General features: G+C 41.3%; 1 protein-coding gene across 1 annotated transcript in view; it reads left to right on the top strand.

Moving 5' to 3' along the window:
- Window positions 1-25,999, top strand: part of LOC113407438 (DENN domain-containing protein 1B-like) — a 259,016-nt gene that overhangs the window by 57,823 nt on the left and 175,194 nt on the right. Inside the window, exon 3 of the mRNA XM_026655961.1 lies at window positions 19,123-19,166. Coding sequence (XP_026511746.1) covers window positions 19,123-19,166 — 44 coding nt within the window. The remainder of the gene's footprint in view (window positions 1-19,122; window positions 19,167-25,999) is intronic.

Below are 25,999 nucleotides of genomic sequence, written 5' to 3'. Positions count from 1 at the left end.
GCAGCGCCAATATAATTAAGATTGAGATTCTCTATTTAGTTATGGCAGTTAAAAGCATATAACTCTCATACTTATTTGAGAGCTGAGGAGTACTTTAAAAACTAGGCTTTAGGTTTTTTGTGCACTGAAATAAAATTTTAACAAAACCAAATATACTTAACATTTAAGTAGGTGATCTGCTTTATCATTTTCTCCTGAGGGAATAGGTTGACAAGTTAGATTTATTCATTGCAGTCTTTTAATTTATATAGATTGATAGATATCTAGATAGATAGATAGATATATAAAAAGCAGGACTGTCTGGAATAAACTTCTAATCTCAACCAGGGATTTTTTTCAATATGTGTCTTTTTCTATATGTAGAACTCAGCCCATAGGGGAGACAGTTTGCTTGAAACCAAGTCTGTAAAGGTACACTTATAGCTTTTATTGAACTGCCAGATTAAGTGTCTGTGCTAATTAAGTTATACTGATTTTAGGAGAATGTTAGTGTTCTGTGAGTTTGACAGTGAGACAGTGATTTTTGCATAACATTTATTTCCTAGTGAAATATTTGAAAAATTACATCCTGATATTTTGTACTCAAGCTTTTCCATTTTTACATGTTTGAAAACACAAATTTTATAACACATACTGTTGTGATAAAATCTATTACTTTTATTTTTCTCTTGGTTTTGTTACAAATATATCTACAGAGGCTAAAATGCTTTCACCAAATATATAGTTATCCATGCTGTACTGTTATCACTGATGAATTGCTTCCACTGAGAATATACTCTCTCTCTTTTAATCTGTATCCTACTTCTTTAGAAAAAAATACAAACTAAGCACAATCTGGGGAAGAGGAGGTTGGATTAAAACACTTTTGAACCATTTATTAAGTGTTGCATGAAGACTCAGTTCGATAAGTGTGTGTTCAGTGTTACTCAGGGAGAGTGTATTGTGACTGGTGACACTATACAGTAGAACCTCAGAGTTACGAATACCAGAGTTACAAACTGACCAGTCAACCACACACCTCATTTGGAACCAGAATTGCACAATCAGGCAGTAACAGAGACAAAAAGAAAAGGAAAAAAAAAAAGAAAAAAGAAAAAAGAAAAAGAAAAAAAAGAAAAGGCGAATACAGTACAGTACTGTGTTAAAAGCAAACTACTAACAACAACAACAAAGGGAAAGCAGCATTTTTTCTTCTTAACAGTAAAGTTTCAAAGCTGTATTAAGTCAATGTACAGTTGTAAACTTTTGAACGAACAACCACAACATTTTGTTCAGAGTGACGAACAGTTCAGAGTTACTAACAACATCCATTCTCGAGGTGTTTGTAACTCTGAGGTTCTACTCTACATTTCTTGAGACTTAGATTTGTATTTCTTTCTTGAAGTTTTCTACTATTTTAGGCTGAAGTTGACCCAACCTGTCTCCACACAAGTCCTGAACAATCAGGTTTCAAATACCAATTTCTCCCTGTAATCAGTGGGTAAGGTGCAGAGTGACAGTATATCCCCTGCACAGCTTCTGTTCCAGACTATGGGCTAGACTCTAGTGGCTGCAGATCTCCTTTGCACCCTGCGTGCTTATTTTTGCTCACTGTATCCATGTAAATGTGGATCCTCTTTTCCCCTCCCATGCTAGCCTGTTTGGGACTTCTATTAAGAGCCTCTACAGCAGTGGTTTTCAATCTTTTTCCATTGTGAACCCCTAACATTTTTTTGAATGGAGGTGTGGACCCCTTTGGAAATCTTAGACATAGTCTGGGGACTACTGGTAGTCTGCTGACCATAGGTTGAAAACCACTGCTCTACAGCATTCAGGTTCTCCAACCTAATCCCTGAGAAACCTTTCATTCTTCCCACCCACTCTCACGCTACCCAGTAAAAGTAACTGTTGTGCAGAGGGCAGGGCTGGCTCCAGGCACCAGCTTAACAAGCAGGTGCTTGGGGCGACCAAGGGAGAGGGGCGGCACCTGTGGCAATTCGGGGACGGCAGGTCCCTCACTCCCTCTAGGAGCGAAGGACCTGCCACTGAACTACCACCGCCAATCGCGGCTTTTTTTTTTTCCCCCCCCAATTGCCGCCGCCGATTGCGATCGCGGCTTTTTTTTTTTTTTTTTTGCTTGGGGCGAGCCCTCTTCACTTGGATGTTTTTTACCCTTTGTGGCTAAATTGGTAACAAAAATATGTGGGGAAAGTAGTCAGAAAGTTTCAGCATATGTAGTAGTATAAAACTGTAGACTATAAAGAAATGTTATTAACCATATATGTAATGTAACCAATAATGTAAGCCTTATCCCATGAGCATTTTTATCCATTCTTATGTGCAGAATCAGATTTGAAAATTAAAAGCAGTATATTTATTCAATTCTTTTGTAAAAATTTACTATAAAAGGCACAGACCAATAAACTCCATGGAGCTCTGATTGATAATGAAATATGTAAGGCACAAAATATGAAAGAACTATGAGAAGCAGAATTCCATGGTACCATAGAGAATGATACCTGGACAAGCATCCTGCAAAATGCACTCACAACCACATCTTCACCTTTGTGGTGAGAGTTCCAGTGGAAGTAATCACACTTTGCCCCAGTAGTCACCAACAAAATGAACTAATGCAGGCTTCACCTCTTCTGGAGAGGATATGGCCAAGTCCCTTTGGAGACTGCCCTTCCCACCCCCCTTGAGTAGATTAGGAAGTGCCGTTCTCTCTGTCTCATAACACAAGAACAAAGGGACATTCAATGAGATTAAAAGATGGCAAATTCAAAACTGATAAAAATGAAATACTTTTTCATGCACTGTGTACTTAGACTGTGAAACTCATTACCACAGGAAGTTATTCAGGCCCAGAATTTAGCAAGATTCAGAGTGGTCATAATTAATGATGACAATAATTTTAGAAGGGATATTAAACTATGTTTCAGGGTGTCGCGTCCAGGTCGTGGGCGGCCTGACCTAGTAGTCAGTGCCAGAGTTCATGGCCACAGGACAGGAGTTTAGGAGTCAGCTGAGTCAGGATATTAGTAAGTCAGAAGCAGGAGAAAAACTGAAAGTCAGAACCATGAATTAGATGCCAGGAAATCCAGGAGCAGGAAGCACAAGGCATGCAGTCCAGAACAGGGTGGAACCCATTTGTCCTGTTCCTGCTGCTGACTTAAGTAGGGCCAGCCAGCCTATCAGCTGCTCCAGGACTGCAGGAGAGGAGCCTCAAACTGGGGTTGGGCTTCATGTGTCCCAGGTACACAAGCATCAGCAGGTGGTCAGATGGAGGGCTGGAACATGGCTACTCCTAGAAACCCTGCAGATACCGGTTCAAGACACGTGGGTCGTGACACAGGGTTTAGGACAATCTCTGACTATTAGGTATTTAGGATGAAACCTAATAACAGAGGTAGATTATCCCATGTTTGCCTACTGCAGGGTTCTTACACTTTCTTCTGAAGGACTGGCCAGTGTTTGAGCCAAGCTGGTGGAGCAGCAGTCTGATCCACTTTGGCTATTCCAATGTTCTCTAATTGAACTCTCTCTATGTCCTGTTGTGGAATATGAGGCTTTAAAGGTTTTCATTGATATGAGGTTTTTAGGTATGAATTAAAGATTATTCAATTTTTAAAATAATTTTTGTGGTAAAATAAAGGATACGTATTTAATTTTTTTCATAATTTTCCCATGACAAACCACTGTATATTAATTAACATATCTTCTTTTTTAAATAAATCTTAAAATGATGACTATTGTATTTTTAGTCCTGGCAAAGCTATGACTTTTCCTATTTTTGTCACAACAAACAGCCAGCCTTACACATCACAATAGCCTGAGGATCCACTGCAAAACCTGCAAGTGAAGGAAAGGAGTGTACGTTACCCTCCAAGCTATTACTGTCAAATCTTAGCTTACGTTAAGTTTCTATAATCATACAGAGGTTAAAATATTGTTCCTGTGAACACTTGAAAAGAATCGAGTTAAAAAGAAAACCTTACAAAATTTCCAAGGTAATCAATTTCCCTTTATTTACTCTTGCAGGCTAACAGTGAATCTGTTTCAGCCTGTTAACCTTCCTTTGGAATCCTTTATGGCTCTGCAGGGCAGTAACATAACAGGGCCTTTGTTATGCTTTCATTAGAGCTTTTTGTATATCAACTGGCCTCAGGACTAATGTTTTGACATTAGTGTTAAATTTTGTTGATTGCTTAACATACTATTATTTTGTGTTTAATTTAAAGTCACATTCACAAGGAGAAAAATACTAGAAAAAGTATAGGAAAAGAATCCCAAGCTAGTCAAATGGCCAAAATAATTAATTCTGTTATTCCATGGAGTGCTGTGAAATAAAGGGAACAAATAAATTTCTCTAATACCTGTGGAGGCCCTTGCTGTGCTTGTATGAGAAGTTGTATTTATATGGGTTGCTTATATTACTTACTGTGTGCACTAACTTGGCCATGCATTTCTGTGTACTACTTCAGAATTGTGAAAAGAATTGTATGGGATCCTTCGCACTTCATGTCCATATCTGTCAGCATTGTGTAACCACAGTTCTTTCAGAAACTGCATTACCTTGTCTTTTACTCAGCGAACACATGGCTACCACTAACCCACCCAGTTCTGTAAAGAAGCATGGGTACAACATCTTAATTGCCTACTTTAAAAATAAACAAAAAGAAGTCCTTAAAATTTCCAGGCCTAGTCCTTCTAAGAACATCCAGTATCTTCATCTAGTATGCCTCAAACTTGACTTGTTCTCAGTATCATCTAATGTATTTGTTTTCTTCTGCTTAACAGTCAGATCATGGCTCTTGGTTAGTGTCCAGTGTCACCAGTTTTTTTAACCTTTTTTTCCTTTCTCTGCCAAAGGATATGTTCTGTTTTTTTCTGTCAGAACTCAAAAAATGTCTCCACATTTTTCTGAGGAATTGCTATACTGGCACAGACCATTGATCTAGCTAGTCTTGTGCCTTGTCTCCAACAGCATCCTTTATTTGATTTAGAGGAGAAGGTGATTCCCCCACCGACTCCTGGAATGCACACAGGTATGAGGCTCACATTAAGCCCTGAAAAATGAGTGTTAGCTAGTAGTGACTCATAAAAGTTGAGTCCTCGTGCTGTGCTCTCCACAAACCTGAAGGAGCAGAGGTTGAGGCCAGTCTGTGATTGTACTACTACTCAGGTCACTGAAATGACATTGTTCTCTATAGCCATCATACTTGTAGAGAAGGGCTAATGGTCTGTATCATTCTGATTTGAATACAGCATTTTTGCAATGAAACTAAAAGTAACTCCTCACTTAACGTCCTCCCGTTTAACGTTGTTTCAAAGTTACGTCGCTGCTTAATTAGGGAACATGCTCGTTTAAAGTTGTGCAATGCTCCCTTATAACGTCGTTTGGTTGCCTGCTCTGTCCACTGCTTGTAAGAGTCTGTGGAAGAGCAGTGACTTTACAAGGGAGCATTGCACAAGTTCCTCTTCTCCACCTCCTCCCACTCCCTCCCAGCGCTTCCCCCCACCGCCAAACAGTGGCGCTTAGGACTTTCTGGGAGGGAGGGGGAGGAGCGGGGAAGTGCTGTGTCTCCACTCCTCCCCCTCCCTCCCGGAAAGTCCTAAGCGCGAAGAGCTGGGAGGGAGGGGCAGGAGCAGGGAAGTGCCGTGTCTCCGCTCCTCCCCCTCCCTCCTTCCCTCCCAGAAAGTCCTAAGCACCGCCAAACAGCTGTTTGGTGGCGCTTAGGACTTTGCGGGGGGGGGGAGGGGAAGGAGCGGATGGATATGTGGCTGCTCCGGAGAGGAGGTGGAGTGGAGGTCGGAAGAGGTGGCCCTGAAGTGGAGCGGGGACAGGAAGAGGCGGGCCTGGGGCATTTCCTGGCAAAGTCGGCACCTGTTCTTCTCTGGGTAAGCTCCCGCTGCTGCTGCGAAGGTGCTTCCTAGCGTCCTTGCCTGCAGCGGGCTGTGCCTGTGTGGGGTAAGCCAGGGGCACTTCCAAACCACAGTACAGTACTGTATAGTATATAATGCCTTTTGTCTGCCCCCAAAAAATGTCCTTGGAACCTAACCCCCCGCATTTACATTAAATCATATGGGAAAATTGGATTAGTTTAACATCATTTCACTTAAAGTTGCATTTTTCAGGAACATAACTACGACGTTAAGTGAGGAGTTACTGTAATAGTTTAAGATGACCTGTACTAGGGAAACATACTGTGTTACCATAAAGACATAACGAATACAATCAACTTTCAAAATATGTACTCACCAATGCCAAATTATTGACTAGGTGAATGCATTACCTCTCCCTTCCACTGAAGCAGCCAGGCTTGAACCTACGGGAATAATGCAAAGTAGGAAGAGAGGGAAAAGGTGCTTTTGGAGAAGGGGAATGGGGACGTTGTGAATCTCCTGTTTTCATTAGGCCAGTGTGGGAGAAAAGGTAGAGAACATCTACTATCGCTTTGTCAGGAAAAAAGGCTAGAGATGCTCTCCTGCTTGCTTCAGATACCCAATATCCTGATGATTAAAGGCCTGATCTACTAAGGCCTGGTCTACATTTAAAATTTTGCTGGCATAGATATTTTGGTTAAGGGTGTGATATTTTGCTAACAAAGCTATTCCTGTTAAAGCCCTAGTGTAGATGCAATTATACTAGCAAAAATATTTTTGCTGGTATTCTTATTTTGCTGCAGGAACTAGTTTTTCTGGTTAAAAATCCTTTTTTTTTTTTTGGTGTTATAAACTGTGTCTACGCTATGAGAGTTTGCCGTTATACCAGCAAACCTTTTAAGAGTAGACATGGCTTAAGTAAAGGCTGAAAGATGACTCTGTGGAAACCTCTGATTGTCCTGGATCCATTGTGGATCCATCATTTCTATCAGTTTTGGCTTGTAACATTTATTTGCTAAGTTTTTTTTTTTAAAACTTAAAGCTGATTTAGCTACTCTGTTACCCACCAATGGGTGTCTTTATAAAATGGAAAGTGACAGAAATATATTCCATGCTTTAGATGCCCCCTCCTTTTATAGTTCATCCTTTAGACCCCTTTCTTTTGCAAGCCCACAAATGCTAATCCTCACCATTTGCCATGAACTTTATCATTTCCCCCTCATTAACATAATCAATTTTTAAGAAAAAATGTTAGAAGATAGGATTATCCATTGGGGACCCCTCGTGCACATTGCATTGTCTGTTGAGATTCTAGGCTCCTGAGACAGAGACTGTTGTTTTCTATGTTTAGGAATTGCTACCCCCAGAAGTTCAAAGATCATGCACGAGCACCCCAAAATATCATGAGTTTGGCTCAAAACATAAGATTTTAAATATATAATGACAGCATTGGCAACTATTGCACATTTATAATGTGTGATGCAATTTTTGGCCCCCACATCTCTACATGATTTATGTACCCCCTCAGACCCCCAATCAGTTCTGCACTTCCTCCAGCCCTTTGGCTGCCTCTTTTCCCCCAGCATGCCTCCATTTCTAATGTAGCTGTAGAGGCATTTCACCCCCACTTCCAGGTCTGGGGGGCCAACAGCTCCCGGGTCTCTTCTTCATTTCACAATCTCCTCCTTTCACCCCAAAGCCTCATGTGGGAAGCAGTTCCAGTAAGGGTCCTCTCCTCCCCCTTTCCATGCACAGTGTCTCAGCGTAGAGAGGGAGGAGAAGCAGAGAGGAGCTGAACCATTTTTTTAAGGGGGGAGGGATAGCTCAGTGGTTTGAGCATTGGCCTGCTAAACCCAGGGTTGTGAGTTCAATCCTTGAGGGGGCCATTTAGGGGACTGGAGTAAAAATCTGTCTGGGGATTGGTCCTGATTTGAGCAAGGGGTTGGACTAGATGACCTCCTGAGGTCCTTTCCAATCCCAATATTCTATGATTCTCAAGGGTCAGGAGCTGCCTTGAGCTGTTAGGTTCTTTCTTCCTCCTCCTCCTCCACTCTCTTCTTCTCTGAAAATAGTATCAGCTGCTCCCTCTTCCCCTACCCAGAAATTCTCTCAGCTCCTGAAGGGACATGGACAGCTCAACTTGCATGCTGCAGCATTTCTGATTGGCTGTTTTTTTACCAGGAGGCAGGGAACTGGTGAAGGCAGCCAATCGGAGGAGGTTTCCCCTTGGCACTCTGAAATTTATATGAAGGATTGCTGCTTCTCATGCCCAAATCCCATTGCTCATTATAAAATCATGAGAGCATTCAACACTGATGTCTCATACATAACTGAGTACACTGTTGTCATTTATCAAACAATAAAAAAAACCGTACATTTTTTTAAAGACTTAGAGCTCTATTTTGAAGCTTGTGAAGGACACACTTAGAATAATTTGTTGATCATATATTCATCATGTTATAACATTATCTGCTTCTAGTTTCAACTAAGCAACTTTTAGGAAATGACGTACTGACTGAGTTCCTTTTAACATAAAGCTGAAGCCTCTTCTTCTGCAAACATCATGTATTAAGTAATAAAGTTATGCAAGTGCATAGATGTTTGAATAATTGAGGCTTAACTGAGTTTTGCTACTTTCTGACTTATTGCACTATTGTGTTTCTTAGTATTGCTCTAGACAATTTTTTTCTATAGTTTATTATTCTTAAGGTTTCCTTGGCACATTAAATACTTCTCCTAGCTATGGAAGTAAGGAAGAAATTAGCTATCTGTTAAAGTGTGCTTTGGGTGTAGTTCTCACCCATCTCTTTGTTGTAGAACATATGTTTGTTCGGAGGAAGTTTTTTTTCTTGGACACAAGCAGCAAAGGAATTTTTAAGTACAGCTTATATGGTATTGTATTTTCAAAGTGAAAGTGATAGTTACATTAATAATTTAGACTTTAGAATTTCTTTTCCAAGACACTATTGTTTCAAACTAGATTTTCAAATTGTATTACTGTAGCTAGCTGTAAGTTTAATGTGTCTAGTAAGGTTTAAAATGAAATGTTTACTTACTATCCAAAGCATTTTTACTGCAGCGTTTTCTAGTCAAAATTGGGTCATGACAATCAGTTGTGTGCGTGGCATTTTTTTTAACCCAACATACATAGTTACTCTAGTTACACTACACAATAAATAGCATCCTAGCAATATTTTCATCTAACAAATTTTGATTTAATGTAAGCAGTTTACTACTCTATTTTGGAATCTAGAATCTGTTCCATGCAGGATTGTAGGAGCTGTAGTGTAGTAAAGTTCCATCTAATTTTTTTAAAATAAGATGTCTGGGTTATTTATTTATTTGTATTTTAAAAATAAAATGTGGTTGCTTTAGGTGTTCACAGCTGAGGAAGAAACAAGAGACTAATAATTGCTGTATAGGCATATTTGTAGCTATAGTTTATTAAATCAGGTAATATAGACTGAGAGACCACTTTATAATACTTGCTTTTTTTTAGATACATGTGAGGGGTATTTTCAAATACTTAATATTGTTTTCCTGATAAGATGTTTAAGATTTTAATTGTAAAGTATTCTTGGCCCAATGTTGAGCACGGTCTTGTGTAAGAAATGTGTACCATGGATTCAGTAGACTTGGGAAGAAGCCTCTTTACCGATTTAATTTAGGGTTTCTTCTCACTAGCACATTTACTTAGAATTAAGGCAAGGCATGTGTGCCTGACAGGTTGGTTAGAACTAGGAAACTCAGAGACACTCAATGGTTCATCAGCCAACTATGGTAACAGCTATTTCTGCTAGCAATTCCCATCCTCTCACCCATAAAATCAGCATAAAATTGACCTAACATTGCTAGATCAGATGGAGTATCTGGAAAGTAATCCTCAGGGGAAAAGAAAAATCAGTCTTTGTGAATCTGAAGATAAAATGCATAAAGTTGCAGAATCGGATTATTCTTTCTCTTTCTATTTTTAAATTCAGTGCCCCTTTGTTTCTTCTTCTGCAGCGCTTGTGAGAAGTTGCTACAAAGATATGTCAGATGTAGTGTGAGTCTAACCCCCAAAGCAGAAACAAGCATAATCTTTTATTAAAAAAAACAAACAAAAAAAACAGACTCAGATGATTACAATAAAATCCAAAGAAGGGTAGGGTGGACTTTTTTTGGATAGTGTTGGTTGGTTTCAGTGAAACAATGAAAAAAAAACAACTAGTGAACTTTCTTTCTGTGGCATAAGCAATATAGATATTTTCCTTTTAGATACTTATTTGATAACTTTACTACATCTATAAAAATATTAATAACAGATGAACACAACCACATAAATATTAGTAACTACAGTTCTGCGAAGCCTGTCTTTCTGAACATTTGGAGGAGATTGAGAGGCATGTTTTTTTTTTTTTCCTATTTGTCGGGTTGGATGCTTTTGTTTGAATTAAGATGGGGATTTTTTTTTTATGGGCTGTTTTGTTTTTGGGAGGGATTGGCCAATGGCCTGCCATTGCTGTATTGGACTGTATAGTTTTAGAGATCTGTCAGAGTACATAGAGCTGGAGGATAGGTGTGTCTTTTGTCTTTTTAATTTGTTTAACTTGAAATAAGTAAATAATATCCAGAGAAAAATCACACTGCAGTACATATAATTATAGCTCACTACAGTTGTTGGAACTTGAAAGAGAGAGTATGATAAAGCAGGGTGAAAATAAGAGAGAGCTGGTATAAAATAAATATAATGTAATGAGGCAGACACATAAGGCTTTTTGTCTGGCTGTACCGAAAAAAAGGACAGGAGACACTTGATATGGTTTTAATCAGGCCTCAACGTTGTTATTACATGTCTGGGACTACCTGACAGATAAAAGTGTACAGCGCAGGTAACTCCATTATCATTCAATATCTACATGGGGACTTCTGCCAGCCCGCCTCTTTTTCCATCCAGGTTCCCCAGCCAACCCGTGGCTAGGACCTCACCATCTGCCTACCCCCGCCCATGAATGAGGGTTAAGGAGGGCTATAAGGGAAGGGGGTTGACTCCCTGCAATGCCAGTCATAGGAAACCTGAATCTCGCCCCCTCGGTTCTGCTCCTTTAACAAAGACCTCCTTTTAAAGTCCTTTACTAAGCCATTTATCTGGTCACTGTTTCCATTCCCTGTTGAGTACCTGCACTGGACTGAACTGTAGTTGTAGGATTTATATTGGTTAAGGTACTATGGAAAAGCAAAGGAGTTTGTATTAGAGATATTTATCTTGTAGTTTACTATCTATAGGGCACTGTTGCAGGAAGCCATTCAAGTCCATTGCTATATTATTATTGATAGATGAGTACGGTTCATTCTTCTAGTGACTCAGGAACACTAGCTGCTAATAAATAATAAAAATATTGCTTTTTGCATAATTCCTAGCTTACAGAATGGTTTCCGAATAATAATTTAACTGTAGTTAGAATATGGCAGGATGAAGTTTTTATTTAATAGAGAGTAATTTTACGACTGTGGGAAATTTCTATCTAGATTAACAGTACTTACATTTTTTTTTTAAATGTGTCTTAAGGTTGATAGTTATATTTGTCTGATAAGAACAATAGTGGGAATAAAAGACTATATTTCATATTTAACTTCAGAAAGTTTATTAAATTAATCTTTATTGTTTAACAGAAGGAAAGTATTGGGAAATAAAACTTTAATAGTGCTAGTTACAGATTTTCTATAATGCAAAAATAAAACCAACCAACCAACCCCACCTCAAAATCCCCCCCACTCAAAAAAAAACAACCTCCCCCCCAACCTAACTTTTTCTTGCATTACCGGGAATGTTATTAAAATGCTCAATATATAAAATATAGAATAAATCACTCTATTTAACTTCTGCCGAGATAGTATTGTCCTTTTCATTCTTAAGCAAATGAAAGGACCAAAGATATATGTAACATTGGTAGATTGTTCTTTTAGACTCAGTTTCTGTAACTAGATAAGGACATTGGTTGAAGGAACTGGGCCTAAATTTGACAATGGAAATAATTTTAAATGGTAGAACATGTGGTACTAACTTCTCATGAAGTGTGCAGAAAAAACAAGCTTGCATAAACTATTTCTTTGTTGAAATTAATAGGTTTTACAATAGTTAATAGTAAATACTTAGTAATGCAGTAACCAATGTGTATGATTTCTAGCATATCTTTAAAAGTATTTGCATATCCTCTGTATTATGGGTTATTGAACTGTTTGTAGTGAGAGTCAGAATTTGGTCTGTGTTATAGGTCACCTAAGTTACCTGATATGGCTTCTGTTCTCTGAATTGATTATTTAACCTTTATGAAAAGAGCCATGGTGCCTGGAAAAAAAAATCACTCAGATACTGAATCACACAAGAAGAGGTTGGGAGTACTTCAGGGAGATAGATAAATGAGATAAGTAGACCTAGACAATCTTTTGCTGTTCCCTAGAAGGGCTAAGGAGACTTGGCCTGCAATGTCTTGAGTATTCTGAGAATACCCATTTTTGTAACTCCATCATGTCTAATCCTACTGACGCAGTGGAATGGGTGGCCCAATGTGTGTGGGACATGACTTTCTGTCTGAGACTTACTCCAGGTGATACCTAGATCAGTGGTCGGCAACCTTTCAGAAGTGGTGTACTGAGTCTTCATTTATTCACTCTAATTTAAGGTTTTGCGTGCCAGTAATACATTTTAATGTTTTTAAAAGGTCTCTTTCTATAAGTCTATATAACTAAACTATTGTTGTATGTAAATTAAATAAGGTTTTTAAAATGTTTAAGAAGCTTAATTTAAAATTAAATTAAAATGCAGATCTTATCAGTTTAGTGTGATCTTTGCCCTTGCTTTTCCTTGCTGAGTTTTCCAATGTCTGGCATGTATTTGGATACTTTAAGCTGCACACAAGCTTCTGAGGGATCAGTTGTTAAGCGGCTCCAAGAGGGACAGAGGACACATTTCATGTGTGAAAATACCTTTTCACACAGGTATGTGGATCAAATGCTGAAAGCATTGCAAACACAATTTTCTTCAAACAGTTAAATTTCACTGGCAGGGATGTCCAGCAGGTCAGAATGGAGGCCCCATGATCTCTCTTGGTAGCTTCAAGTGTATTCCACAGATCTCCAAACTTTGATGCCCACAATTCTGAGCTTTTCAACTGAATGAGCTGCATTTCGAAAACTTCAACCCCCATCCACTGAAATACAGACAAATCCAAGTCGCTTTTGTTGAACTTTTCAGGTTTAATTAGAAAAGAAAGCATTGGGCCAAATCGCTGGAAATCTTTAAATGTCAGAAAATTCTGATTCCTGTTCTTGCACGTACATTCTGATCTCAACGTCAAATGCAGTGCGCTGTTCCGTGTGGCGTGATAGTGATGTAAGCAGCAAATCAGGACTTAAAAATATCCCAGCACAGTGGCACTGGAACAATTTTTAAGGTAGGGGTGCTGAACTGTGCCCCCGCTTTCCCCTGTCTGCACCCCTCATTGCCCCAGGCTGGGGCCAGTGGGCCACAGCTGGGGGCATCTGCAGAGCCCCAGGCTGGTGGCCAGGACCCTAGGCCGGCCTCAGAGCCCCCGGACCGGTGGCCGGGACCTGGGGCTGGCAGCGGGCTGAGTGGGGCCGGCAGACGGAACCCTGGCTGGCAGGGGGCCGGCGGCTGGTACCCCAGGCTAGCAGTGGAGCCCCCGGGACCGTTGGCCAGGACCTGGGCAGTATGAGTGCCACTGAAAATCAGCTTGCGTGCCACCTTTGGCACGTGTGCCATAGGTTGCCTACCCCTGACCTAGATAATGGTAGACTAAGGAAACAACTGGAAGAAGTAGCTAAAACTACATTGCCACCCCAGACTCAGCAGGAGCAGCTGTGATTTGTAATGTAGGTGCTTCGTTCTTTTGGATCCGAGGGTGCTGCTGAATGCTCAAGGAACAGCCAGGGCTGAATATTTTTTTTCTGTCTGTTACTGGTAAGTGCAACTCAGAAACTGAAGGTGTAAAATGCAGGGGACCACTTGTTAAGCATATATGCCAGTATAGGGTTGCCAACTTTCTAATTGCACAAAACCAAACATCCCTTCCCCGCCCCTTCCATGAGGCCCCACCCCTTATCTGAAGCCCATCCCCCACTCACTCCAGCCCCCTCCCTCTGTCGCCTGCTCTCCCCCAGCCTCACTCACTCTCACTGGGCTGGGGCAAGGGGCTGGGGTGAGGGAGTGGTGAGAGCTCCAGCTGGGGGTGTGGGCTCTGGGGTGGGGCCAGAAAGAAGGGGTTCAGGGTGTGGGAGGGGTTCTGGGCTGGGGCAGGGGATTGGGGTGTGGGAGGTGGTGAGGGCTCCGGCTGGGAGTGCGGGCTTTGGGGTGGGGCTGGGGATGAGGGGTTTGGGGTGCAGGAGGGGGCTCCGGGCTGTGACCAAAGGGATTGGAGTGTGGGAGCGGACCCAGGGCTGGGGGAGAAGGTTGGGGTGTGGGGCGGGGTGCGGGCTCTAGCTGGGGGTGTGGGTTCTGGGATGGGGCCATGGATGAGGGGTTTGGGGTGGGGAGGGGGCTCAGGGCTGGGGCAGGGGGTTGGAGTATGGGAGAGGGGTGTGGGGTGCAGGCTCTGGGAGGGAGTTTGGGTGCGGGAGGGGGTTCTGACCTGGGGCAGAGGGTTGTGGTGCAGGTGGGGGTGTGGGCTCTGGCCGGGTGGCACTTATTTTAGGCGGCTCCCGGTCGGCGGCACAGTGGGGCTAAGGCAGGCTCCCTGCCTGCCCTGGCTCCGCACTGCTCTTGGAAGCAGCTGGCATATCCGGCTCCTAGGCGGAGGCATGGCTAAGCGGCTCTGCATGATGCGCACTGCCAGCGCCGGCAGGCGTCACCCCCGCCGCTCGCATTGGCCGTGGTTCCCGGCCAATGGGAACTGGGGAGCTGGCGCTCGGGGTGGGGCCAGTGCGTGGAGCCTCCCTGCCCCCTGTGCCTAGGGGCTGCTGGGATATGTTGCCACTTCTGGGAGCCGTGTGGAACCAGGGCAGGCAGAGAATCTGCCTTAGTCCCAGCGTCCCGCCAACCGAACTTTTAATGGCCTGGTCAGCGGTGCTGACCAGAGCAACCCCGGTCCCTTTTCGACCTGGCGTTCCGAGCAAAAACCGGACGCCTGGCAACCCTATGCCAGTAGCACATACCACCAGTAACACATAGCCCCAGTGCTACAGGAGCTCCATTGATTGACTGATGTGGACACTCAGAAACCTCACCACCTTCTGCTCCGAGTGCAAGGTACTTCAACATTGCTTCTCTAACATAAACACATACTAACATACATATTAAAGCACCCTACCAAAACAAAATACTCCACTGCACACACAATTCTAGCCCTGGGGAGAGGATGAGAGAAGAAGCTACATGTTTCAGATATTAGTCCTATCGCTAATGCTCTGCTGGAAGGCACTACGTTATTACAGTGATGAGCATAGTATAAGAACCTATATAGAATGCAACTGTGAGCTCCTGGGTGGAACTGAAATTGTTTGTTTTGACCTTTAAACCGCTAGATGGCTTAAGAATGAAACAGCCTAAGGTGGAAACAGCAGATGTGCTTGAACTGGAGCACCCTCTATTTAAACAGGAGGAATCTTCTACTGGGGTCTGAGGTTCCCTTATTGGAATTTTGCTTCCCCGTCAGCTTGCTTCACTACAGCACAGATTCACTGCAAAGTACATCTTTTTCATGGGGTTAGGTTGATAGGTGAGGATGTTCATTATTGTTTAAATGTGGATGGATACTTGTAATAGTAATTATAAAGCCAGACTACGCAGTTTACCAGGAGCACTCTGATTGCTTATAGTTGTTTCAGTAAATTTCAATAAATATATGTGGGCCATGCAGCATGGAGAGGAACAATTGTTCCTGAACATTGACCCCTCCATCCTTGTGTTAGTATCTGGCAACACCACAGATATCTCGCTAGATGTTCTGAAGCTGCCACAGGTGTCAAATGGCTGCAGGCAAGGGATCTTTCAGGAGTATCCCATCCCCTGCTCCCTCTACTCTCTCCTTATTGTACTTATGCTCAGTGACAAAATAGCATTCTCTCTCTCTCTTGTTTCCTACCCGCCTCCTAACATTCTTGCTTCCAAACATACACAATAGTACATATTGGGTACATGAGCAGGAGGGCCAGCACTTCCAGTGCAAGTATGCAAACTCACTTATGAATAGCTGTATTCAGATGAATAATAACTCTTCCCAAATGTTCACATGAACAAAAACATGTGACCTAAATGTTCTTGGACAAGTGAATAAAAGAGGACCTGATTAGGGTTAGATTTAATAGTGAGTTGGATTTCGTGAAGTCATTCACAACTCTCTACTCACAACAACCAGCAGGCTTGAGGAGGAGTAGAGCAGCGTCGACACACCCTCTCAACCTCATTAAAAGTCAATAGCTTCTGGCAGGAGAATGAGAAAAAAGAAAAGAAAATGCTTTTTCCCCTTTCAGCCAGTGAAGGGTGTGGGGCTTCAGATTTATCAGACACAGCTAGCCAGAGGCTGAGCTGTTCCAATAATCTTAGCCTTTGTGCGGGTAGGAATCTCAGTAGCTAGGGGGAGCAGGGGCGCTGGACTTCTCATCTGGGCATTTCCCCAGGATTTTACTCTTGGGCTTCCCCATCTGATGTATTTGCCTCTGGTAATTAGGCCTTTAGCTCCTGGTCTAGTAGACATCTGAAAGATTTTTCTATCCCTAGGTTGGAGTGTGGGAATGGGACTTGGGAACTTGGATTCTTATCCAAGAACATAAGAACGGCCATACTGGGTTAGACCAAAGGTCCATGTAGCCCAGTTTCCTGTCTTCTGACAGTGGCCAATGCCAGGTGCTCCAGAGGGAATGAACAGAACAGGTAATCATCAAGTGATCCATCCCCTGTCGCCCATTCCCAGCTTCTGGCAAACAGAGGCTAGGGACACCATTATTGCCCATCCTGACTAATAGCCATTGATGGACCTATTCTCCATAAATTTATCTAGTTATTTTTTGAACCCTGTTATAGTCTTGGCCTTCACAACATCCTCTGGCAGGAGTTCCACAGGTTGACTGTGCGTTGTGTGAAGAAATACTTCCTTTTGTTTGTTTTAAACCCGCTGCCTATTAATTTCATTTGGTGACCCCTGGTTCTTGAGTTATGAGAAGGAGTAAATAACACTTCCTTATTTACTTTCTCCACACCAGTCATGATTTTATAGACCTCAATCATATCTCTCCTTAGTCATCTCTTTTCCACGCTGAAAAGTCCCAGTCTTAATCTCTCCATTTATGGAAGCTGTTCCATACCCCTAATAATTTTTGTTGCCCTTTTCTGAACGTTTTCCCATTCCAATATATCTTTTTTGAGATGGGGTGACCACATCTGCACACAGTATTCAAGATGTGGGCGTAACATGGATTTATACAGAGGCAGTATGATATTTTCTGTCTTCTTATCTATCCCTTTCTTAATGATTCCCAACATTCTGTTTGTTTTTTTTGACTGCTGCTGCACATTGAGTGGATGTTTTTAGAGAACTATCCACAGTGACTCCAAGGTCTCTTTCTTGAGTGGTAACAGCTAATTTAGACCCCATCAATTTATATGTATAGTTGGGATTATGTTTTCCAGTGTGCATTACTTTGCATTTATCAACATTGAATTTCATCTGCCATTTTGTTGCCCAGTTGCCCAGTTTTGAGAGATTCTTTTGTAGCTCTTCGCCGTCTGCCTGGGACTTAACTATCTTGGGTAGTTTTGTATTATCTGCAAATTTTGCCACCTCACTGTTTACCCCTTTTTCAAGATCATTTATGAATATTTTGAATAGGACTGGTCCCAATACAGACCCCTGGGGGACACCACTATTTACCTTTCTCCATTCTGAAAACTGACCATTTATTCCTACTCTTTGTTTCTTATCTTTTAACTAGTTACCAGTCCATGAGAGGGCCTTCCCTCTTAGCCATGACAGCTTACTTTGCTTAAGAGCCTTTGGTGAGGGACCTTGTCAAAGACTTTCTGAAAATCTAAGTCCACTATATGCACTGGATCCCCCTTGTCCACACGCTTGTTGACACCCGCCCCCAAAGAATTCTAGTAGATTGGTGAGGCATGATTTCCCTTTACAAAAACCATGTTGATTCTTCCTCAAAAAATTATGTTCATCTATATGTCTGACAGTTTTGTTCTTTACTATAGTTTCAACCCGTTTGCCTGGTACTGAAGTCAGGCTTACTGGCCTGTACTTGCCGGGATCACCTCTGGAGCTCTTTTAAAAAATTGGCTTCACATTAGCTATCCTCCAGTCATCTGGTATAGAAGCTGATTTAAATGATAGGTTACAGACTACAGTCAATAGTTCTGCAATTTCACATTTGAGTTCCATCAGTACTCTTGGGTGAATACTATCTGGTTCTGGCGATTTATTACTATTCTGATGTTGATTTACTCCACGACCTGTGATGAAACATCAGTGTCTCAGTTTCCCCATCTGTAAAATTGTGATAATACTTGCCAGACCTACCTTATAGGGGCATTTTAAGGGTTAATTAATATTTGTGAAACAGTTTGGAATAATGGATATAAGAAACGAAAGAAATATTGCATTTTATTAAAAGGGGCTAAATGCTCCAAAATAAAAGGAGGTATGTGGTCCTGTTTTGACTTTTGCTCAAAGTTAAGTTATGATGCTTGCACTTCATAAGTACCTAACAATCAGTTTTCTAATCCATAGCTTAAATGGCATTATATGAGTCTGAAAGGAAAATGGATAAACAAGAATCTCTGAAAATAATGGCCATTTTTGTATTCATGTATAGTGTGTTTACAAATAACCTATGCGTTGTAGGTAGATTTTAGTTATTTCCCCATTTAATCAGTTATCATCTTGCCATCTTACCTGCAGTGGCTGGAAAAAAAGGCTCTTTTCACTTGATGCCATAACTGAAATAGAATTTTGAATATTGGATTTACTCCTTAAAAAAAGGTTGAAGTACTCAAAGGTTAAAAAGAATATTTAAATCTGAAAATATCTCAATACATCTTAACCTACTATTGTTACATAAAAATATACTTGCAGTTCCATAAATATGAAATAAAAGAATATTTTTAATAATCCAGTATCTTCCTCAGTTTTGAGATACATTTTTGCACTTGCCAGAGAGCTTGAAGCTATGCTGACCCTCTCTTTAATATTAATGTACTCTGACTGTATTACTCTGTTCCTTTGCCTCTGATTAATGCTGTCTGTCAATTATTTACAGATCCGGTGGTACTGTGGAAGTTCCCGGAGGACTTCGGAGACCAGGTTGGAAACATGAGATTGAACTTTTTTTTAATGTTAGAATAATAATAAAAAAGCTCTCCTACTCAGCTATGGAAAGGCAGATGCTAATGATATCAGTGAGCAAGTCTTCAGCTGATGGATTGGTAATTAGAATGCATTTGTGACAAGAATATGCAATAGTAGTTTTGAAGCATTTTACCCATAGTAGTTCCTTTTATAGATTTCACATTCTTTTTATTATATGAAATATAATGTATTTGAGTTTTTTTTATGCAGTTCTCTTTTTGTGTTGTTTAGGGTTGAAAATAAGGTACATTTCTCAACAAAGCTTTACAGTTAATCTTAATGAGACAAAAATGTGTCTCATAAAAGATATGTAAATAAACAAAAACATTTTGATATCTACTTTTAATATTGGACCCTTCATGAATAATGTTGCCATAGTAGTTTATAGCTCAACATTTTTTATTGCTTTATAAAATTACTATGCATTTTGCTTTGTAAGACAATTGATTTGCACATGCTAGTAATGGACAATGGGGTAAACCTGCTGATTATGCAAATACTGAAGCTCTAGTTTCTTATTATGAATTATTCTCAAAGGTAAACTTAGGTCCACTGTATCTAAAGGGTTATGTCCATACTTGATAGCATTAATAGCAAGTTTATTAATTAGGTACTCTGCTTAGATGGAGATAATATTTTTATTTGTAACCGTTTTTTAGTATTTCGCTATAATTTAGATGTATCTATTCTATTGAGACCATTTTTTATTTGCATAAAACGAGCTTATGTAGACACAGTTAATAGAAGAAGTGTTTCTGATGACAGAGAACACCTTTCTTTGATTTCTTTCTTATATCCATATTGAGTCAACCAAGCATTGATAGTGTCACCACAATAGATACTTAGAAATGTCTGCACAGTAGATTTTGATAAATTGGAGAAATGGTCTGAAATTAATAACACGAGATTCTGTAAAGACAGAAGGAAGATGGTTCAGGATTTAAAGGAATAGTTAGCTCACACTTTATATTTGTGTCTTTATCTGGTTGGGAGATTACCACCAGTCAAGGATCTGGAGCTTATAAGTGAGGGATGAATGGAATATAAGCAAAGTACACCATCATACCTTCTTAATCATATATCCTGCAAGTTTTGATAATACCTTTCTTAGGAAAGAATGATTGTCCCTTTTCTGGTTTAAATTCAGAAGTTTTAGGAAGGACTCACTCAAAAGAGGTTAGAAATGAAGTATGAGGACAAGTTGGAATTTAATCAGTAGGTTGAGGGTTAGTCAATGAACATTGGATGTTGAAATATGACTAGAAGATGAAGTCTACTGAAGACTGGAGGGAAACATGTAAGGGTGTAATGGATGTGGCCAACTGAATTTCAAAGGCATCTATCTGGAACCTGCCTTTGTGCACTGCACAATCTGCATTCATACCTGTCCCACAATTTGGGGAAACTAATATTCTAGTATTATATCAGCTTTCATGGAAAAATGTAAATTTCAAATCCCCTTTTATGCAGAAGTTGCCTTGAAAATGTAAATTGATCAATAGGTTTTGAAAACAAGAAGCCACTGGGATTTGCTTCTGCATGAAGGGTTCGATCCAACCAACCCATTGCAGTTAGTGAGAGCTTTCAATTGACCTCAGTAGGCTTTGGATGAAGCCCCAGAAGAGGAGACTTGGAGGATCTAAATATCGTCCACTTGCACATTTCTATTTAGATCTAGTCAGAGTATTTGTAATGAAATAAAATGAAATATAAATTAAAGTTTTGTGTGTGTGTGTGTTGGAGGGGGGGATTCACAAAAAAATTCATGCATGTTTTTCTACCCATTTTCTAATCAGCTCTGCTTTAAAAGTAAAATGTTATTCAGTTTTGAATGTATGCTAAGAAATCATCTTTCCTAAAATCCCTAGGCACTTGTGATAATAGTGAATTGGTTGCAGTTACAGAGAGTACAAAGAATTGCTTTCCTCCCATGTTGAATGCCTTGACAGCTTATTGCCTTCTCTTGCCTTTCGTGGTACAGCAAAAACTTTCTCCTGGCTATCTCACTTGCTCTGATTTTCTCATCCTTCCTCTCTTCTTATGCTCTTCCTAATCCTTATTGCTTCCTTACATCTTTTTCATCCTCTTGGTTTCACATTTTCTTTTCTACTAGCCCTATGAACAGTTTCCTATCTCCTGTTTCCCAAGAGACGTTTGCTCTTTCATATCTGGCCACTTCTGCAAATTCTTCCTGCACAGATCTTCTCACCAAAGTTGTCTCCAGGTCACTTTGCACCAGAACTATTTGGTTTTGGTTTGATTAAAAGGTCATTTCTTTGAGGCAGGAATTTTGTCATCTTATTTATTTTGTAAAGCATTCTGCATGTTTAGGGCGCCATGGAAATAATAGGCACACAATCTGAAAAAAATTCTGTCAGAGTAAACTGGTTAATTATAGTCACAGTTCGCATACGTGGGAGGAAGATGGTCCAATCGTTAGGGTGCCAGCCCAGGACTCGCTCTGCCACAGACTTCCTGCGTGACTGGGAACAAATCAGTTTCTCTGTGCTAATTGTTTAAATGCCTGCAAAGCTATTTATCTGGCAGACCAGGCAAAAACAAAACAACACAACCCCTCCCCCATTGAAATGTGGAAAAATGGTTTTACTGATACTTCGACAATATGGATCTCAACACAGAATCATAGAAATGAAGAGCTGGAAGTGACTGCCAGAGGTCATTTGGCCCAGCCCTCTGCTCAGTGGTGGGACCAAATACACCTACCCTATTCCAGCACTTAACTCTTTTCATTAGATGCTCTTCAGTTTGCCCATATCTTTCTTAAAGTATGGTTTCCAAAACTGGACCCAGTACTCCAGCTGAGGCCTCACCATTAGGGCAGGACAGTTACTTCCCGGGTCTTACATACAACACTCCTGTTAATAGATCCCAGAATGATATTAGCCTTTTTAGCAACTGCATCACATTGTTGGCTCATATTCAATTTGTTATCCACTGTAATCCCCAGATCCTTTTCAGCAGTGCTACGGCCTAGCTGGTTATTCTCCATTTTGTAGTTGTGCATTTAATTTTTTCTTTCTAAGTGTAATATTTTGCACGTGTCTCTACTGCTATTTCATCTTGTCAGTTTCAGACCAATTCTCCAATTTTTCCAGGTCCTTTTGAATTCTAATCCTGTCCTCCAAAGTGCTTGCAACAACCTCCCAGCTTGGTGTCATCTGCAAATTTTATAGGCATACTGTCCACCACATTATCCAAGCTAATGAAAATATAGTACTGGACCCTGACAGATCCTTGTGTGGCACCACTGGATATGTCCTTCCAGTTTGACAGTGAACCACTGATAACTATTTTTTGTGTGTGTTTTTTCAAGCAGTTTGTGCATCCATTTTATAGTAGTTTCCTCTAGACCACATTTCCCTATTTTGCTTATGAGAATGTCAAAAGCATTAATAAAATCTACATAAATCACTTCTGCTTCCTCATGTCTACTAGACCAGTAACCCTGTCAGAGAAGGAAATTTGGTTAGTTTGGCATGATTTTCACCTAGAGATTGGCTGTTTACCATCCAGTGAAGCTGAGCCACAAGCAAGTAGTACAGAGTGCAGTGCAATAGAAGACCTTTGTATGAAGAAACTAATCATATCATTGAGATGTCAGACAACTGTACAACTTACCATTATGCTGGAATTTCTGCTATGGAAAAATAGTTTGACAGAGTTGGAGAAATTCTATTATAAGATACCTGGAAAAGTAGGGCATTGAAAAGACCTTCATTAAAACAATGGCACATCAGCACCAATTTGTATATTATTCTTCCATGCACACAGTAACAAACATGGTCACAAAACACAGTAAAGGAATTTTTCAGAACCCTGGAATGAGATGACAAAAGTCTCAACATCAGTATAGAAAGATGAAATCATTTAAACTAGCAAGCAAATAGAAGTCACAAATGCTTAAGCTGGGACGCTCTAGTAGGCAATAAAGAAATGGCAATTAAAAAGTTCATTGATTAATCTAATACTGAAGTTAAACTAGAAAGATCATGACCAGTTCACTGACTGAAGTAGAAGTAAGGTAGCATCAAACGAGGAAACAATTGTCTTTATGTTTTGGGAACTGTAGATAGAAAATGTATTGTGGGATGAAAATACAAAATTCAGTTAAGTTTATTCATTTAAGAAGAATACTCTGCTACCCCTTCTGCTATAGTATTTCCATACTTGTTTGGTGAGGGAGGTTTGGTGAAAGATGTCATCAGTTTCAGAAGTACAATGATGTTTGCAAACAAATTATTTTTGCCCACTACAACCTTTCACCCATTAATAAATTTGTTCATTTAGTTATCTCTTGAGAGAAAATCAAACTTCTTTCAATAGAATTTCCAGTATTGAAAGTATTTCTCTTTTATTTTGCACCGCGACCCCCTTCTGACAACAAAAATTACTATATGACTCCGGGGGGGGGGCCCAAAGTCTGAGCCTGCCTGAGCCCCACTGTCTCAAGTGGGAAGGCCAAAGCTCAAGGGCTTCAGCCCAAGGTGGGGGGCCTGTAATCTGAGCCCCGACACCCAGGGCTGAAGCTATTGGGCTTGGTCTCAGGCTTCGGTCCTGGGACCCTGCAAATCTAACGCCAGCCCTGGCAACACCATTAAAATGGGGTTGCGACCCACTTTGAGGTCCTGACCCACAGTTTGAGAACCACTGCTCTAAAACATAGAAAAAAAAATCAATGACATCACATTTTGTTTTACAGTCTTTTGAAGCAAGACAAAAGGCCAGATCTTCAGCTGATGTAAATCACTGATTTACGCTAGTTGAGGATCTTGCACAGTATCTTTATTTTGTTAACCTTTAAACTTAAGACTTCTTATGCTGTCATCACTACCTGTGTACACGCTGTGCACCCATGCAAGGGTCAGGTTAGGCAGAATCTGGTCTTCAGGACCTATATTGTACTTTTAGGTAGAATATCCTCTAATGGCTAATTAGTCTGCTTGTTGTAGAAACACTCTCTTTGGATGGTTGAACTGAGCACAAATAGATCTCCAGTTTGCCTGGTTACCTCAGCAAACTCAGATCTGTGTGAATGGCAGCTGGCGGGCGGGTAATCATAAATTTTAGATGGATAATATATTTTGTACATCTATGCCTGCACACCTCATTCTGCAGTCCGATTACATTCAAAACTCCCATTGAATTCAGTGGCAGTTATGTGACAAGAGACTGAATATTTGGGTCTGTGTTTTAGCCATTAGAATCCATACTTCTTCTTCAAGTGCTGTCCATGTGGGTGCTCCACTCCAGGTGACAGTGCATCCTGGTGATGTTGATCGGAGATCTTTGGTAGCAGTGCCTGGTCGGGACGCACGCGCTCAGCTGTTGTCTCGCGGTGTTGTTAGGGTTTGTCTGCGCGCACGCGTCCCGCACCCCCTCAGTTACTTCTCAACCATCCTGGGCTGAAGACGGGACTCGGGGCAGTGCTGAACCTCTTCCCCTGGTCACTTGAAGGAAACAAGTAGAAATAGTTAGCTAGAAATATCCCAGTTCTTTCCCTTCCTTTAGAATAGTCATTCATTATTTGTTAGTTTAAAAAACAAAACAAAAACAAAAACAAACTTTTTTTCTCTCAAGTTTGTCTCCTGCGGAGACTTTCCCCCCTGGATTCAAAAAATGTGGCTCCTGCAATGAGTCTATGCCGCAGTCTGATGGACACTCACTGTGTGTGAGGTGTCTAGGTGAGACACACGTTCCCACAAAGTGTGTTCATTGTAATAGCCTGAAATCCAGGGCTTGCCGCGACAGAAACCTGCAGCTGAAAATGCTCCTTATGAAGAAATCCCTGCAACCACCAGCGGAGACGGGCACAAGTAAACCCTCTCCCTCACGCTCCCCTACCAGGTTGGAACCGATCAGGAGCACGGCTTCACCCTGTCCTGCGAAGAGGCAGGAAGCCCCAATCTCTCCACACAGGGACCTAAATAAACAAAAAAGGTCTCCGGCGAAGTCACTTTCTCCTGTGCTGATGGCACCAAAGACCGGTACAGACGACTGCCCCAGCACCTCAGGCACGGCACACACAGGGTGCAGAAACAAGGACTTGACCCCCCACAGCGGGCAGCTTTCCTCAGCACTGAAGCTACTGGCACCGTGGACAGACTTGGTACCGGCTGCGCAGTCCACCCCGGTGCTGACAAGACCGTCGACACTGAGACCGACAATAACCCCCGCTGCAGATGTGCCACCACTGGAGGGCACCTATATGTGGCCGCCAGCGCCCTCCAAGACTAAACAGAAATCTCTGCGGACATCAGCTCACTCTCTGAGACCTGTGGCACCGTAGCCCACGGAGCAGCAACAATTCTTAAACCATGCTGACATCTCCGTGGCCCCAGAGCCTGACTCTCCTCTCCTCAGCACTGAGTGCGCACTCTTTGATCAGCCACTTTCACCACCTGACCTGACCACACTCACTGACAGTGAGAATTACATACCACAGCAGGCAGAGTTTTCCCCACCTGACTCTCCTCCACCACCGGAGCCACACCTATTTCATGGCACGGTACCTCACAAGAACCAGCCTCAATTTCCCTGTTTTGTCCCCCCATGGGTGGGGCCCCACATTTCATACTCTATGCAATGGCCACAGTGGTATCCATTGTCTGTCTATGATGCCAATCATTCTCGCGGACCCTCCACGAGACCGTGGACCTGGTCTGCACCTGTCTACATCTCCATCTAGCTCCATCTACATCCAGAGCTCCTGAGCCCCCTCTCGAAGAAGTGGGCTACAAACCTTTCCCTGAATCATCCGATCATAATTC

The sequence above is a fragment of the Terrapene carolina genome, unplaced genomic scaffold (assembly GCF_002925995.2).
Source record: "Terrapene carolina triunguis isolate 2854851 unplaced genomic scaffold, T_m_triunguis-2.0 Scaffold211, whole genome shotgun sequence".
NCBI lineage: Eukaryota > Metazoa > Chordata > Testudines > Emydidae > Terrapene > Terrapene triunguis.
This window is presented reverse-complemented; position numbering and strand designations above follow the sequence as displayed.